Source organism: Ovis canadensis, chromosome 6 (assembly GCF_042477335.2).
Source record: "Ovis canadensis isolate MfBH-ARS-UI-01 breed Bighorn chromosome 6, ARS-UI_OviCan_v2, whole genome shotgun sequence".
In the NCBI taxonomy this organism is placed as follows: Eukaryota; Metazoa; Chordata; class Mammalia; order Artiodactyla; family Bovidae; genus Ovis; species Ovis canadensis.
The window spans coordinates 82,182,087-82,200,851 of NC_091250.1; the positions used below are offsets into that span (position 1 = coordinate 82,182,087).

At 37.2% G+C, this 18,765-nt stretch overlaps 1 protein-coding gene across 1 annotated transcript in view; it reads left to right on the top strand.

Annotated features, from left to right (window-relative positions):
* GABRB1 (gamma-aminobutyric acid type A receptor subunit beta1) overlaps positions 1-18,765 on the top strand; it is a 438,990-nt gene that overhangs the window by 156,132 nt on the left and 264,093 nt on the right. Inside the window, exon 4 of the mRNA XM_069593059.1 lies at positions 7,665-7,885. Within this exon, the coding sequence (XP_069449160.1) occupies positions 7,665-7,885 (221 nt within the window). The remainder of the gene's footprint in view (positions 1-7,664; positions 7,886-18,765) is intronic.

Genomic DNA, 18,765 nt, shown 5'->3' on the forward strand with positions numbered 1-18,765 from the left:
CATTATTTTGCCAACAAAAGTCCATCTACTCAAAGCTATGGTTTTTCCAGTAGTCATGTATGGATGTAAGAGTTGGACTCTGAAGAAAGCTGGGCACCAAAGAATTGATGCTTTTGAACTGTGGTGTTGGAGAAGAATCTTGAGAGTCCCTTGGACTGCAAGAAGATCCAGACTGTAAATCCTAGAAGAAATCAGTCCTTCATATTCATTGGAAGGACTGATGCTGAAGCTGAAACTCCAATACTTTGGCTACCTGATGCAAAGAACTGATTCATTGGAAAAGACCCTGATGCTGGGAAAGATTGAAGGTGGGAGGAGAAGGGGATTGCAGAGGATGAGATGGTTGGATGGCATCACTGACATGATGGACATGAGTTTGAGTAAGCTCCAGGAGTTGGTGATGAACTGGGAAGTCTGGTGTTCTGCAGTCCATGGGGTTGCCAAGAGTTGGACACAACTGAGTGACTGAACTGAACTGAACTGAGCCATTCCCTTCTCCAGAGGTTCTTCCAGGCTCAGGAATTGAACCTGCATCTCCTGCATTAGCAGACAGATTCTTTAGTACTGAGCCACCAGGGAAGCCCATCAGATCCTTTATCCAGTAGCAAATTTCTGGGAGAGGATTCTGATTGGCCCATCTCATCTTCTTGAGTCAGGCACAAGTTTATCATCTGCCTATAAATCATCTGGTCTTAGATTAGATATCTACTCTTCATTCCAAAGGTGGGAGGAGGGCAGAATCCTGTGATATAGAACATGTTCACACTCAGTTAGTAGGAACTGTAGGCAGGGCAGTTTAACCACAGAAGTTTCTGTAGAAGTGATGCACAGCTCGGCTACAATCAGTTTTGGGGGAAAGCAACCTAAGTTTTGGAAAGAGAGGATCTCAGAGTTCAACTAAGATGGCATAAAAGTTTTATAAGGAACAGAGAGGTGTGCTTGGGACCCCTTGTGATGCATAATGTGCAATCAAATCAATGAAATATAAGATATAAATGTGTGCAAGGGCTTTGGTTCTTATATATAAAAGTTCTCCCTCTTTGAAAAGGAGTTTGAAAAGGAGGGATTGCTCATATGATCCTTCTGAATAGATGCAATACTATTAGATGTTAAATCAATATTTTGTCTCTTCACTATTGAATTAGTTTGAGTTGTGTGCTGATTGTGGAGGCAGCTAATAAGAGACTTTCACTTTTCTAGCCCACTATGCAGTCTTCTTAGAGCTCATTTTATTAAAATATATACTTCAATATATTTGCAAAACCATATAACTTTTTCACTCTTCTGATGCTAGATAATTAAGGAATTTTTGTCAATGATCTCTTATGTTATAGTGGCAAATTATGAACCATCTAGTGTTAGCATTCCTTACACAAAGTTTTAAGGAATATATTAAAAGTTTGAGTAGACATGTTGAAGATATTATTTTACTAATAATACAGTTATCTTACTGATACTAGAAAGGAAGATATTTTCATTTAAGGCAGAGTTCATAACCTTGACACTATTGACATTTGGAGTCAGTTAATTCTTTGTTATAGGGGATGCATGGTGCAGTGTTTTAGGCTGGGGGGTATACCTGGCCACTACCCAAAGATGCTAGTGTTACCAAGTCCAAGTTCTTACTGGTCACAGCACAACAAACCAATAAATCAAAAGGTGAAGTATTAGGGCAAGGAATAGTGGCTTCATTCAGAAAGCCAGAAAACTGAGAAGATGGCAGACTAGTGTCCCAAAGAACCATCTTATTTGCGTTAGAATCCAGGCTTATTTTATACTGAAAGGGGAGGCGGTGGGACTGGTTGGTGTAGACTCCTTGATGCCAGAATGCTGTGTTTTTTCAGCTGTCAACATAAGTCTGGTCACCATGGTTTCTGTAAACCTCCAACAAGACAATTGTTATGCTCTGCTCTGCAGCTTTTCATCTCAGTATAAATGGAAAACTGTTAAAGCGTCAAAGGTCAAGTCTATGAGGCAGATTATGAACAAGGGCTATTATGTATGTTTCATGCTATACGAAACAGTCTTTCACAAAGGCGCAGAACCAGCATGACTCAGCACCAGCAGCAGAGCACAAAGATTAAAGCTGAAAGAATAGATCCCGCATGGAGTCAGGTTTGTTCTTCTCTGTGATATTAGCTGCACACAGAGTACTCTCAGTTGTGACAACTAAAACTGTCTTCAGGCATTGTGAAATATTCTCTGGCTAACAAAATCATCCAGAGTTCAAAACTACTGCTCTAAAATGAATGTTCCCCTTTTCTATCTGACTCGTTCCACTAAACATAGTACCCTCTAGGCTCATCCATGTTATAAATGGCAAAATTCCATTCTTTTTATGGCTGAGTGACATTATATATATATATATATATCTCCATATACATTTATCTGTTGATGGACACAAGTTGATTACATATCTTGGAAAGACAAATGCTGTATGTTGTCACTTATGTGTGGAATCTAAAAAATAAAATAAAGGAATATAACAAAGCAGAAACAGACTCACAGATATAGAGAATAAACTAGTGGTTACCAGCAGGAAGGGAGAAGAGGGGAGGGGCAAGAAAGATAGGTGTAGGGGATCAAGAGGTACAAACGTCTGTGTATAAAATAAATAAGATAGAAGAATATATTGTGCAGCACAGGGAATATCACAAATATTTTGTAATAACCTTAAATGGAATATAATCTATAAAAATTTTGAATCATATGCTGTAAACCTGAAACTAAATTGTGAATCAACTGTACTTCAATAAAAACAAGTATATAAAAGAATATTACCTTTATTCTCCAAAAGGACTGCTTTCATTTATTAGAAATATTTTCTTATTTCTTTAAGCATTTTTAGATTTAAAAAGGATGGGTTTTGGAGATTACTGACTTGATATTGTTTATCCTGCTTTTCTTCAATGAATCAAATATTTATTAGAAATATTTTCTTATTTCTTTAAGCATTTTTAGATTTAAAAAGGATGGGTTTTAGAGATTACTGACTTGATATTGTTTATCCTGCTTTTCTTCAATGAATCAAATTCTCTCATGCCTGAATTAGCCTGACTAATTTCATTAGGAATCTCATACCAGTTAATCCCATTAATTTGCTTCAGTGTCAAAGAATCTCCTATGGCCCATAGTTTCTAAATATGTCACACTTTTGTCAAGGAGTAGCTTGCACACTTGAGAAAGGTAGTTGAACGATATCATACACCTGAAAGGAAAATGATTTTAGAGTTCTTGGCCAAAGTATCAAAACCTTTCATTTCTTTATGAAAAATTTCCATCCTCCCTGGAGTGCTTACACTTTGACCTAATGAAAAATTAGTAGAAAATCTGTTGTATCAGAGAAAAAAAAATACAGCAATTTTAAGCCTTTCTTTTCCATCTAAAAAATAGACTACACCAAAGAATATTTAGGCTTTATTATATGCAGATATGACTGTAAATATTTATACTAAAGTGCAGATAGAAAAAAAAATTATTTAAAATTCAGTAAGTAGTTTCCTAGAGATGTAAACATAAATTCTCTTAGGGAGAATTTGCCTATCTCACGAGGTGGTGAGAATGAAATGTAATAATAGATATGAAGCTCTATGGAAACCACAGAGCATATAGCATTTTCTAGAAGGAAATTATTATCATGCTTGTGGTAAAATATGCATAGGAAGGATATATTACTCTGTTTTAAGTCTTTTCACATTGTGCATAATTATCATCACAATTATCATTAGTTTCAAAAAGTTTTTTGAAGGTTATCAAACTCATGGGTCCATATTTGCATTTATCATAGAATCAGGTCCTAGATTAAGATGATAACCCTAGAAATGCATAAGAAGAAAAGTCCTAAAAGGTACTTGTTCTGCATCACCCACTTCCTAGAGTTAACTACTAGCATCCATGGACCAGAAAGAAGGCTGAGCACTGAAGAATTGATGCTTTCCAACTCTGGTGCTAAGGAGAAGACTCTTGAGTGTCTCTTGGACTGCAAGATCAAACCAGTCAATCCTAAAGGAAATCAACTCTGAATACTCGTTGGAGGGACTGATGCTGGAGCTGAAGCTCTAATACTTTGGCCACCTGATGCAAAGAGCTGACTCATTGAAAAAGACACTGATGCTGGGAAAGATTGAGGGCAGGAGGATAACCGGGCTACAGAATATGAGATGGTTGGATGGCATCTTGACTCAATGGATATGAGTTTGAGCAAACTGGGAGATGGTGAAGGACAGGGAAGCCTTGGGTACTACAGTCCACGGGGTCACAAAGAGTCAGATACTACTGAGCAGCTGAACAACAACATAAATTTCCACTGAATGATTTCTTATTGCACATAGAGTAAATTACTGCTTTAATTGGGAAACATGGTGTGATGTTTAGTCAATATTTATTGAAAACAGAGCAAGTTGTATAGAGCAAAGATCTCAGTACATGTGTATAGTTCTTTCTTTACAGAAAACAAGATTTTCCAGAAAGGGAAAGGGACAAGCACACACACACACACACACACACACACACACACACACACACACACATGCATGCACTTAATTTATGCGGAGGTCACTCAAGTTGACGTAATTTTCTCCTTCCACTCGCCATTGTTTACTTACCACAAGAATATTTTAATTATAACATTAGTTAATAGAATATTATGTCATTATAATCATTTGTACTTTACAATAAGTTTTTCCTCATCACACATTAAAACTCCTTTTAATGAAGAGAATGTAGGGTAAGGATTTTTCCTCATAGTCTTATTGTGAGGAAATCCTCTGCAGCACTTGAGAGAGCTGGAGGTTAATGAGTATTCAGCATGAGTAGTGAAACACATAACCCGTTGCTGGTCATGCTGACACCTGTGACAATGTTTACAATAATGTAGCTTGAGATAGCTATTAGTTGTATTACATTGTCTGAATTACAAACAAGACCCCAACAAGACTTACAACACAGACAAGCGCTTATTTTCATGGTTACTGGGGTCTTTCTGCCTACAAGTTCTTTTATAAACATCTCTTTAAAAGTGGCAATGCCTATGAAAATAAATATGTACATTACAAGTAGTTTGGAAGTATATTAATCTTTAAACAGCAGTGAATAATTCTGAAGATAATCTATTTGTTTAGCATGCTAGTTTCTAAAATACCTGCACCCGAATTTTCCTAAGCAATGTTTTCAATAAGCCAATAAAATGCTATTATTTTTATTTTAGAAGTGAGACATTGGAGATAACAGTGGGTTAAGTTAGTAGCTCATGGTTACATAGCTCTACAAGTGGTAGATTTTGGCATCAAGATGTTTTAGAATCTAAGGCTCAGAATCTGTCCGATCTATTGTACTCCAAAAAGGTATGATGTTTACAACTTGAAGAGGGTGCAAATGAGAATGTCAGCAGTTGAGAAGAGAAGTGTACATAACCCTGTAGGTTCTCTTTTTCTGTTCTCCTTTAAGTGAAGGTAGGGTGGAAGGAAGTTTCAGATCTATAAAAGGGATATTGTATGATTAATAGGGAGCAAATGTCCTTCTCATTGAACATGAAAGAATTAAATTATTGTAAGTTTGTTTCTGACTAAACAATGTAAAAATTCTCAAATATAGTGGTTAAAGGACATTGGAACTCACTGTCCAGAATAAATATTGAAGAAAATATCATTTAGGATATTTCACAAATGCATTAATATCCACATAGGGATCTAGATGAAGTACAGTTGACCCAGATGTAAGACATGAGCAGAGGCAGTGAACCAGTGAAGTCGCTCAGTCGTGTCCGACTCATTGTGATCCCATGGACTGTAGCCTACAAGGCTCCTCCATCCATGGAATTTTCCAGAGTACTGGAGTGGATTGCCATTACCTTCTCCAGGGATCTTCCCGACCTGGGGATCAAACCCAGGTCTCCCACATTGCAGCAGATGCTTTACTGTCCGAGTTACCAGGAAAGCCTGAGCAGAGTCAATGTTTCTCAAATCAGTTCAGTCACTCAGTCGTGTCCAACTTTGCGACACCATGGACTGCAGCATGCCAGGCTTCCCTGTCCATCACCAACTCCCAGAGCCTACTCAAACTCATGTCCATTGTGTTGGTGATGCCATCCAACCATCTCATCCTCTGTCATCCCCTTCTTCTCCTGCCTTCAGTCTTTCCCAGCATCAGAGTCTTTTCCAATGAGTCATTTCATCACATCAGGTGGCCAATGTATTGGAGTTTCAGCTTCTACATCAGTCCTTCCAGTGAGTATTCAGGACTGATTTCCTTTAGGATCGACTGGTTGGATCTCCTTGCAGTCCAAGGGACTCACAAGAGTCTTCTCCAACATCACAGTTCAAAAGTATCAATTCTTTGGCACTCAGCTTTCTTTAGAGTCTAACTCTCACACTGGAAAAACCATAGCTTTGACTAGATGGACATTTGTTGGTAAACTAATGTCTCTGCATTTTAATATGCTGTCTAGGTTGGTCATAACTTTCCTTCCAAGGAGCAAGCGTCTTTTAATTTCATGGACTTCCCCTGTGGCTCAGCTGGTTTCTCAAAGAGTTGTATGTGTATATATATGTATGTGTGTGTATATATATATATATATATGTATATATGTATATATGTATATATATATATGTATGTGTGTATATATATATAAAACAATGGCAGTATACAGAGTTGTGCAGGAGTTATATTGTGTTTTCTTAATTGTTGCTAATGCATTCAGCTAAAGCTATTGACAGATAAATGTCCTTTAAAAGAAAAAGTGAACCATTTTCTTTAATGATACTGGGACCCACAACTTAAGCCTTTATGATGTTATTGTGACCTCATATTCTTTTAATGGACAATTTGCCTGGTGGCTCAGATGGTAAAGAGTCTGCCTGCAATGCAGTGGACCTGGGTTCCATCCCCGGGGTTGGGAATGTCTCCTGGAGAAGAGAATGGCAACCCACTCCAGTATTCTTGCTTGGAGAATCCCATGGACAGAGGAGCCTGATGGGCTACAGTCCTTAGGGTGGCAAAGAGTCAGACAAGACTGAAGCAACTGAGCAAGCACACACACTGCTCATGTCCGTTCTCAGGCCAAATGAGTATCTCCATCCACATGTTCTACATAAACTACTTTTTACGATTGATAGACAAGTCATAATTTGCTATAAAAATCCAGATAATGGAAACTGATAACCTTTATAAGGCAAACAACACTATTCATTCAGAAGGTATTTGCAGTTTAGAGCACATCTTTTCCTTATAAATGCACCCATTTTTAGTTATTATTTAACAAACATACTCCTTCAAAACAGTACTATAAATACAACATCCAGGGGTAGATATTTGTGAACATAAATCTCTAAGTACAACTTCCCTTAACAGCCTTCCCCGTGATTTCATGACCTTAACTTCAAACGTTAAAATTCAATTAAATGGATTTACTCTATATTGGTACAAATGCTTCTGCATGCTCTAGTACTTCTAACCTGTTGGTTACCTTATACTTGGAGGTGCAACTCACAGCATATTCAAATGTAACCTCATAGCAGGCCTGAAGAATGCAGAGTCTCTGGGCATCCACAGTACCACATACCATCAGGTTCTTAACAAAAAGGCTTTTAGCTGAACTGAAGAAAATGATGATGATGATGATGATGGTAAAATTCTTTTTTTTTTTTTTGGTTTCCTTTCTTTTACAGGATTATACTCTCACCATGTATTTCCAGCAGTCTTGGAAAGACAAAAGGCTTTCTTATTCTGGAATCCCACTAAACCTCACACTAGACAACAGGGTGGCTGATCAACTCTGGGTACCAGACACCTACTTTCTGAATGACAAGAAATCCTTTGTGCATGGGGTTACAGTGAAAAATCGCATGATCCGCCTGCATCCTGATGGAACAGTTCTCTACGGACTCCGGTAAAGAGCTTTGTGTTTCATATTTTATTGCTGTTGTGCATATCGTTAACTTTTACTTTTGGAAATGCGCAGAAGGGAGAAAGGCAAGTAGGTAAATATGTAGACTCTCTAATCTTGATAATACAATTATATTAAAGTTCAGAGAAATCTCTTTAGAACTATTTGAGCTAAAGCTAGACAATTTTGTCCATCAAAAGTAAATGATTTGTTCTTATCTTTAAATAATAAACGTAGTAATAGGAATATGTTTTTGTTGGATAGATTTCACATCTAGTTTATTCTTGGTTACATCTTTAGACAATTGCTTGATTATCTCAGGTCTACCCAGGCTGAATGTTTTCTGGGTATTCTGTGTAGCTACTTGATTATGAAATTATTATGAATTTGGAAACAATATTCTGAAGAAATTGGAAAATATTTTGTTGGTGACTCTGAGAAAATTCAGAGTGATTTCATTCCCTTAAATTTATGTGTTTCCACTTTTTTTTCATATATATGATACACTTTAAGTTAATTGTTCTGTTTCTTATGAGGTAGGGGTTGAAGTTCATTTCTTTTCCATATGGCTATCCAGTTATTCTAGCCCTATTTATTGAAAAGTCTTTGCTTTTTGCATTAGATTGTGTTGGTACCTTTGACTGGATGAGTGGGGTCTATTTTTAGGTCCTATTCTGTCCCTTTGTTCTCTATGTCCATCCTTAGACAGTATCACACTATTTAATTACCATATCACACTATTTAATTACAATATCTATAAGGTAAGTCATGAAGTCACATAAGTCTTTCAATTTTATACTGACTGTTTAAGATTGTTTTGGAAATGCTAATACCTTTGCATCTCACTATATAACTTCTAGGATCAACTTCTCGATTTCTATCCAAAAAAGTCTGCTGGAATTATAACTGAGATTGTGTTCAATCTCTACAGCAGTGCAGAGAGAATTGATTTAAAGTTATGAAGCTTTTTAATCCATGAATGTTTCTCTATTTATTTATCTTTTTCTCAGCAATATTTTTCATCACACTGTGTTTATTTTTTTAAGAATCAAGTATAAAAGAGGTCTTGTACACTGATAGAGGTCTATTACTAACCTTCATGTAATTAAAAGTTTACTAAAACTTTTAGGCTACAATTCAAATCAGCTTCCAGTTTTACCAGAAAATATCTGAATTGTAACATATTATTGTAGGATATGAAGTGTGTTGGTTCTTTAATCTTTGTTGTCACCTTTTGTGATCCTTTTGAGAATCACAAAAAATAAAATTCTCCAATTGTTTTAGAGTGGTCATAATTCCCCTAAAATCCTTTTATATAGCATCAATGCCAAGGTAAAACTGTACTTAAGGGCCAAAAGTGTATAATTAACGTGTATCTGATATCTGAAAACATGCAAGTGAAAAGAATGCATCCGTGATAAAACTTTTCAACTTAACCTAATGGTTGGTTATTTAGTTGATAGCTTTGGTCTTCCTTTGCACAGTGACATAGTATCAGTTGATCTTGGCAAAATGATCTTTGGAATTTTCTCATCCTTTCAGTACTCAGTTCAGTTCAGTTCAGTTCAGTCGCTCAGTCGTGTCGACTCTTTGCGATCCCATGAATCGCAGCACGCCAGGCCTCCCTGTCCATCACCATCTCCCGGAGTTCACTCAGACTCGCGTCCATCGAGTCAATGTTGCCATCCAGCCATCTCATCCTAGGTTGCCCCCTTCTTCTCCTGCCCCCAATCCCTCCCAGCATCAGAGTCTTTTTCAATGAGTCAACTCTTTTCATGAGGTGGCCAAAGTACTGGAGTTTCAGCTTTAGCATCATTCCTTCCAAAGAAATCCCAAGGCTGATCTCCTTCAGAATGGACTGGTTGGATCTCCTTGCAGTCCAAGGGACTCTCAAGAGTCTTCTCCAACACCACAGTTCAAAAGCATCAATTCTTCTGTCAACTCCAGTTAAAAATCTCTGACCTAAAGTCCTCTCAGAAAAAAATGATGAAATAAACGAAGTCTCTTGAGTGTATTGATATTACTACAGATAAAATCTACTAATGCAAGAGCACAGTGGTAGTCATTAGTAATGGTCATACAATGGAAATCAGGTGTGATTTTCTATTACCTATGTAGCTTCCATTCTATATAACTAACATACAAAGTGATGAATTATCCTTATAAAGTTTTCTGGTAGAATAACTATTTAACCCATGACCCACTTTAGTAGGCTGATGGGCCACAATGTGTATATTCACTGTATGTGATTTTTCAACTGTATATAAAAAGTTGTTTGTTTGTTTTTTTTTAAAGCAACTAGATGTTTTGCAAGTAAGAATGTGGGTGGCAATTTCAAATTTTTTCTAAATTATTGGCAGTCTCTACTAATGGCAATGCTGCAAAAGAAGAAAATTAGTTGAGAACAATGAAGTTGAACATTTGAACCTCATTTTAAATTAAGATAACTGAGGCCCAGAAGGGGAAAGGGCCTGATCTAAGGGACAACAAATGATAGAATTAGGATTAAAGTCCAGATCTTGATTCCCATAAGAATGGTGTGCTTTTCTCACCCCACTGTCTTTCAGATACACTTAAAGTCAATACCTTCTTCCAAGTTACATAGCGTTGCTTTCTCCTCTTTGGAGCCAACCCATGACTTTGTAGCTAGGAGCCCGGCAACAGATCTCTCAAAGAAAACACAAATCCTTCATCTGTTACCTGATCTCTGATCTCTTTCTGGCATCAGTTTTCTCCGTAAAAGCCTCACATTTGTTCTAATATTTTTCCCCTCCTCTGTCTTTCTATCTTTTCCCTCACAGATTAGGTTTTCTTTTCCCTAGAGATTATAAATGTCCTGGAGAAACCATAAGGTATAACAAAGAAAGCATGGCCATCTGGAGTCAGAGGATCAAAGCTGGGTTCATTCTCTGACTGCTTGACCTTAAGTTATAAACTGACCCTTACTTAGTTTTATCAGGTGCAACAATGGGCTAATAACATCTGATTCATTATTGGGAAGTTTTTATGAAATAATGAATATGTTGCTGCTGTTACTATTGCTGCTGTTAAGTCGCTTCGGTCGTGTCTGACCTGTGCGACCCCATGGACAGCAGCCCACCAGGTTTCCCCGTCCCTGGGATTCTCCAGGCAAGCATACTGGAGTGAGTTACCATTTCCTTCTCCAATGCATAAAAGTGAAAAGTGAAGTCGCTCAGTCGTGTCCGACTCTTAGCGACCCCATGGACTGCAGCCTACCAGGCTCCTCTGCCGTGGGATTTTCTAGGCAAGAGTACTGGAGTGGGCTGTTAATACATGTAAATACTAAGCTATATTTCTTTAAAGTTATTGTGCCTGATATAGCCTTACTATGTTATAAGCCTTAGTGGAAAAGCTGTATAATAAGGGTGTTTCTCTAACTCCTACGTGTGTCAGAGACAGAGATACAGTTGTTCAATTAAGAAAGCATTCACTGAGTGCCTAGTATGTACGGTATACCTATTATTCTGTCTCTGGGATTAATTATCCAGAAACTGGGTAGAAATTTGTCATTGTGGCAGAGTGGAGACACCTGGGACTTTGAGTCAAAGACACATGTGGCCTGGCTAGTTTGTACTCTTCAATAAGCTATTTCCTCTATGAGTTTCAGATTACTCAGCCTTAAAGAGACAGGGATTGGACAAAATCATTCCTAAATTCTCTTTCAAATCTCAATTTCATTGCTTCTATGATTCTATATCATGGCTTATTCATTTTCAATCCTCTGATATAACATTTCCTAGGCTTGGACAGGACAATCTTCACTTTTTTCTTTGTAGTTGCCTTTTCAGGAATAATTGCCATTGTTGCTTCCTAAGCCCATGCACCAGAAAATCCTTATAGTATAACATAGGTATTCACATAGTTACGACCATACTGATTCTAGACAAAGAATCAGGAGATTGAAACTTCTTGCCTTATCCGTAAGTCCAGCTATAGTCATCAGCAATTGAGACCATGTATCACTGGGGTTTTTTTTTTTAAGCAATTATGGTGTCAATGGGATTTTCTGAATGTACCTGAAAGGCCCTTTAATCAGGAAATCCAAAGTCATAAGACCATATCATTAAATGGATTCCACATTTTGCTAAATTCAAACTCAACGTGAGATGCTATAACTTAGTTTAATAAAGGACACAAGAATAGAGTTAGCTGTTTGCTATTTTTGTGAACTGTGTCAAATCATATTGTACACACCAGAGATGGCACACAGTTCTGTAAAACCTCTAAAATAAGAGAGTGGTGTCTGAGAGGTCTGCTGCTACTGTGCAACAGGCATTCAGCACAGAGGAAAAAACTACATTCTGTTGTGCTTCTTAAGCTCAGATTTCCCTTGCTGCAACAAAATGTGTCACACCAAAAAATAACCCTGCAATCATTATTACTTCCTCTTCCACTTTGCCAGGAATCCATATAAAGGATGGGGGTCTGTGATGTGCTGTAAGATATGGCAGGCAATGGGATTTCTCCATGAGCCATGAGCTCTCCATCCTGCTCCTCTCAAGGCATATAATGTCACTTCCTTTCTTACTCAAAAGTGGATACAAAATATCAGCTGCCTCAATATCACACATCAAATCCTTAAAATTCTGTCTGTCCTCCCTTTCTTTCATTTAACTCTGAGGAAGTTTCTCTCTTCTTTCTAAGGCTTATCTCTCCACATCCGCATTTAATCTTCTTGTTGGACGCTCTTCAGATTTTGCTCTCTTCTTTATTAATCTTCCCCTGCTGGCACCTTCACTTCTCTTTTGTCTTCAAGCACGACTCCTTGAATAGCTTTGGTTTCCTCTATTTCCTCACCATCCATCTATTCTGTACTCTCCAAAGGCATGGCTCCCGCCCGTGTTCCATTCCTAAAACATGTCAAAAATTACCAGAACTATTGCTGGTTCTCAGTCTATAGTCTTGACCTCTCTGGATGATTTTAAGAGTATTGATTGACCTTGAGTTCAGAATTTCCAAGCACAATTTTTTTCATTATTCTTGTTCTTCTGTCTTTTTGCTGTTCTATCAATGTTTTTTGTCTCTGGTTGTGAACTAGAGGGGTTCCTTGAATTTTGAGCAACTCATTGAATTTAACAGCTTAAATACCTTAAATATGAAATCATTGAGATTAGAAAAATATTTTTAATTGTTTGCCGAGCATCTGTATGTGGAGGCTTGCCCTGACAGTTATTACTGACATGACCCCTATTTTGCATTATCCGTTTTCCCTCAGATCAGCTTTTCCTCCTTACACAACTACTAACAAAAGACATCAGCCTCATAGTCCATAGACAGAGACGCGTAGGCATCCTTGACTCTCGACCTCTTTTGTCCCAAGATCCAATCTGATGCTTCCTCTCTATCTAGACCATTGCCATGTCCAAACCACTTCCATCACCTCAGTTAACAGCTCAACTCTCTGTTACTTCCTGGCCAATTTCCTATTTTAATTTTACTTGTTCTCATCATTTTCATCATATTCTTCCTACCATGCATGTCAGATCATATCAATCCCACATTAAAAAAAAGATAAAAACAAACCAAAAATATCTCTGCAGTCCCCATAAAATTAAGTTTTCATTCTCCTGTCTGGAAGCTGAGACCCTCTGCTTCTGCATATGACCAAAATGTCTTTCAAACATTTCCTTTCTTTATGAAGCCTAAACTTTTATAAAACAACTATTTCTCTAAACACATCTAGTGCATTTCAAATTCAAGTAGATCCCAAATTTTTTATAGATCATTCTTATACTAAAACTATTAGTTCTTGACTTGAAATTCACATTTAACTAGGCATCCTGTATTTCATGTGGCAACCCTCCAGCCCTGCTGAAATGTCCTCTCTTCTTTATTCCCATATAGCTTCCCCTACTCCATCTCTCTTCTTTCCTTAGAAGCCTCTCTCAAACCCTATTTTTTTTTATGAGGATTTTTACAGTATTCTCAACCACATAAAAACTTGTTCTCATCTGATACCTTATTTCACTTTAATCTACTAAATGCCCATGAGATTTATAACTCTCTTAGGATGTATTATCTTATTTTCCTGTGATGCAAACAAGATTGTATATTTGTTGAAAATGCAAACTGTATTTCTTTCACCTTTGTATCCTCTTTCTCAAACCAAATAATGTTTGAAAAATTGAAATGAAAATTTGTAAGATGCAGTAACCTAACTCATGATAGTGGTCAGCTGCAACATTTCCTATGTCAAAATGATAGCTTTTAACCAAAGGGCCATTATCACTATTAATGACCAGATGTGTTCTGCTTCTTGTCCAAACATGATCCAGCTGGCTGAAAAGCACAGATTGTCTCTGAGGCCTCGCCCTGTGGGTGCTAAAAGATTGTGTTTATCTTTCCTCAAAGATAGAAGGCATGGAACAACCTAATTCTCAGAAGACGTTTAGTGGCGTATTTAACTGCCTTAAAATGCTCTTTGCCTCCCTCTCCTAACCCTTGCCTTGGCTTTTCTTTCAGACTTTCACAATGTTATTTTCCTGCATCTCCTATCAAAGGTGACCTTTCAAGGGCTACATGAGAATGAGGAATGGAAGGGGTAGTTTAAAGTCTTCCAGCTCAGTGTAGGCTGACACTGAGACTCCATATGTTGCAGAGTGTGTATGTGGGCTTGTGTGCACCCACTGTAAGCACATACAGAGTAGGATGTGCATGGCACATCATTCTAACTAATACTGATTAACAACTGTATCAGGAATTCAAAGAATACTCAAGTATATAAATAATTGAAATTATCCTATACATCAAGCACTGTGCTAAGTGCTCTACCCATATTGTCATATTTAATTTTTACCATAACACTATGAACTTTGTACTATTATTATTTTAACTTTACAGATATCAACAGTAAGAGATTGAACCTAATTTTTCCTGTCTCATAATTTATTAACTTTTTAAAAGCAGGTCCAAACATGGACACACCTTGCATTTGGCTGGTAAATTTTTCTAAATTTTCTTTTGCTCTAAATGTTTCCTATTCCTTTATTTTCTCCCTAGAAAGTTTTTTTTCTTAAAGATCTGTGCTGTTTTTTGTGATTGTTTTCACTTGTACATGTGTTGTTTTATGCCCCATATATGAGGCTTAATCAGATCCGGATTAGTTATTTTGTTGTGCTTTGGTGAGACTGCTTCATAAGCCAGGCGTATTATGTACTTTTATCAGAAGACACAAAATGCCTGCCTATCTCTGTTTTTATGATGTGAATGAACTTTGATATGCTGATTTAGGCAATGACAACCTGAAGTATCCATTATCAAACTTCTATTAATTTTATATAACAGCATTTGTTGCTAGGGCTGCTGTAACGAAATGAGTGACTTGGAAATTTATTGTCTCAAAGTTTTGGAATCAGAAGTGTTGATTCCTATCAAGGGCTGTGAGAGATGGATCTACTCCAGGTCCCTCTCCTTGGCATACAGATGACCAACTTCAGCCTATGTCACTTCCTTCTGGTGCCATCATGTCCCTTTTTATATAAGGACACCAGTCATATTGGATTAGGGCTTACCCTAGTGATCTACTTTAATTTGACTACTTCCGTAAAGACCTTATCTCCAAATAAGGTCACGTTCTGAGGTACTGGGAATTAGGGCTTCAACATATGAAATTAGGGGGACACGATGCAGCCCGTAACAGTAACAGTTTTAGCAGCCACTGATAATCTTTGCCCAAACCTATTTAGAGCTTATATAATGACTATATTCTACCACTCTTTCCTTATTTATTAACTAGATTATTCTCTAAAGAACTTCCTCTCACCAACTGGTTGACTGTCTGGAGGCCAAGTTGGTTCAGTGAAGGTAAAATCAATGCTTGATGGCTCCCTTTACTTCGCAGTTTTCAAAACAAGTTGTTTCTCTAGAACTCCCCACACATAACCACTAGGTGTGGCGTTTTGTTGTTTGTGTGTTTATCATTATGAAGTCACTGGTAATAACAAGTACGTCTGTATCAGTCCACTGCAGCTATTGTTATTTTTGATCCTGTTTGTCTTACCTTTGGCCGGCAGAAGCCCCTTTGAGTTGGCACCTGCATTCTTTGAGCATGACCTCAATAGCCGTTGATAGCTTCCTTGCCTTCTGGCACATTGGTTTGTATTGATAATTCTGTGTTCCAGAAGAGGATAAAATACACCAGGAGCTCATATTGATGTTTCTAATTCAAATTTAGAATTTCAGGGTTTTTATTCAGCCTCTTTGATTTTTTGTTTCTTTTTTCTTCTTTGAACACATTGATTCTTAAGGTAATAACATGATTATTTATGTTGTCCCGCTAATTGTAATTATATCTATCTATGTATGAAAGTGAAAGTTGCTCACTTATGTCTGACTCTTTGCAACCCCATACACTGTAGCCCACCAGGCTCTTCTGCCCATGGAATTTTCAAGACAAGAATACTGGAGTGGGTAGCCATTCCCTTCACCAGAGGGTCTTCCCAACCCAGGTCTCTTGCATCGCAGGTAAATAGCATTGCTACTTACCATCTGTGAATAGCTAATAGTATTTATCGTAGCTTTTAAATAGAAATATCAATTGTTACTGTCCTATATTTAGCATTGTTTCCTGAAGATCATTTCTAGGAAGACAGTTGTCCATAGAAGATGCTTTTGCTGCTTACCATCATAGAAATGGAAATAATTAGAAGGGGTACACAGCATAAATGGGAATAGTTCTGCCAAGTGTGTGCACTTTATGAAATGTACACAGCTTTGTCGGGTTCTCTCATACATATCAATGACTCCAGACTCCAAAGAGATGCTTCTTAAGCTTCAGGTTTCAGAAATGAATCAAATGTTTACCGAAAACTTGTGGCCGGATGGGGATTTTGGGAATTCCATTGCTGTATTTGCTTACTAGCTCTACTCTGAATCGATTTTTGCGATGTTCTTGACACTCCCTGACCATGAGCTGTGCATGAGAGTAAAATCAATGGCTACGATTAATGAATATAAAAGAAAAACAGGGTTTCTGACTGTTCCTTGCGGGATCATCTCTTCCTGCCTTGTTTTTCATGATAAAGCCAAGTGAAAACTAGAAGCAATTATCTTGATAATATAGATTGAAAAACAACAACTCACTACTACTGATTTTTAAAGCAGTTGAGGGGTCCTAAATGTTTTATATTAACTTTCTATATTGATTGTACACCCTGAAAAAAAATCTCTTTCTTATAGACTTCCTGTGTAGAGACAGTTACGATTACATTCTAGACTCCTGGGTAGATCTTACAGGGCTGATTGTGAGATAGGCTGGGAAAAAATATTGTTGAGTCGACTTCAGGGAATAAATATGTGGGCCGATGCAGTGTTGCAGAGGAGGACTGGTTGATATTGACAAATGCGTTCTGTTAAGAGAAAGAAACGAGTTACTTCAAATGGAAGAGAGAAAAAGCAGGGCATGCATAAAGAACAGGTAGCTCACTTTATTAGAAGGAATGCCTGCAGACTCTATAATTCCCACCAAGGAAGAGAGTATTTTTATTTCCCTCACGATGTGGTTGACTTATATTTTAGAATTTCATCAGTGGAGTACAGAGAAAGCTACTTAAAATGTTCTCCAGTGAATAGACTGTTATTTTTGCCTCTCAAAGTTTTTATTTTTAATACTCTTTATTCACTTATATATGAAAAACTTTATGATTTAATGATTTTTGTTAGGGTCTCCTTTTTAATAAATATGGTATTATGACTAATTCAAATACTAAATGAGCAACTTAAATAATTATATACTACTGATACTACTTTGTGGTCATGTGACCTGTGGATATGCCATTATGATTAAACCTCCATCATTAAATTGATGTAAAAGATTCAGTAAAAACAGTGACCATAAATTATCTAAAAAAGAACTACATCTCCTCAAATTCTTAATCTTGATTGAGTCAAGATTAATGTGGAATGATGTTAAATGTATATGCTCAGGAAAGAAGAAAAAATGAAAGAAAGAACAAAGGAAAGGAGAAGGAAGAAAGGAAAGATGATAAGAAGGGTAGGTGGGAGGGTGGAAAGGGAGACGAAAAAGGCAAGTAAACCCAGTATCTTAGAAATACGTCATGAACTTTAGATCTTTGCTATAATGTTACCAATGACACCATTTCCAAGAATGGTGAAATATTAGACTTTGATAATCACGCTTCATTTACTCTGAAATTTTCTACCTGGCTTCTTCGATTCTCTTCTCTTAATTCTATCCTGCAGCCCACTAGCAGATTTTTTTTTGTAAATAAAGCACCATTGTGTAACACCTCTCTCCTGCTCAGGAACTTATTGACTTCCAATTACCCACCACACCAAAGCTTCTTTCCAGATATTCATGACACTTTACAATTAGATTACCCTTGCCACACAGCCTCATTTAAGATCTTGCCCAAGCATGAAGCTTTACACTGCAGTATGGTTTTCATTTCACTTTCCCTAATTATTAGACTGATTCTTATTTCCTAGCCTCTGGTCAGTTGTTCCCCTTCTTTTTAACTCAACAATGAAAAGTGTTTCCCTTTATTTTTAACTGTATATTGCTCATAGTCCAAGACCCAATTGAGAGATCACTTTTTTCTTAAAATCTTCGCTACTTTATCCCTCATAGGTGTCCTTCTCCATAGTTATACAGATCTTGGAACCTCTTTCAATATAGCAATTATGAAATGTCCTCTCCAATTATCTATTGTTTCACATGTGTTAATCTCATCTCCCCCCAAGCTATGTAATATTTTTTTAATAGTCCATTTTTTATATTTCTTTTCCCAAAGTGTATACAACAGTTAGCACATACTGAGGTGGCTTGGTGGTAAAAAATCTGACTGCCAATGCAGGAGACACGGGTTCCATCCCTGGATCAGGAAGATCCCCTGGAGAAGGAA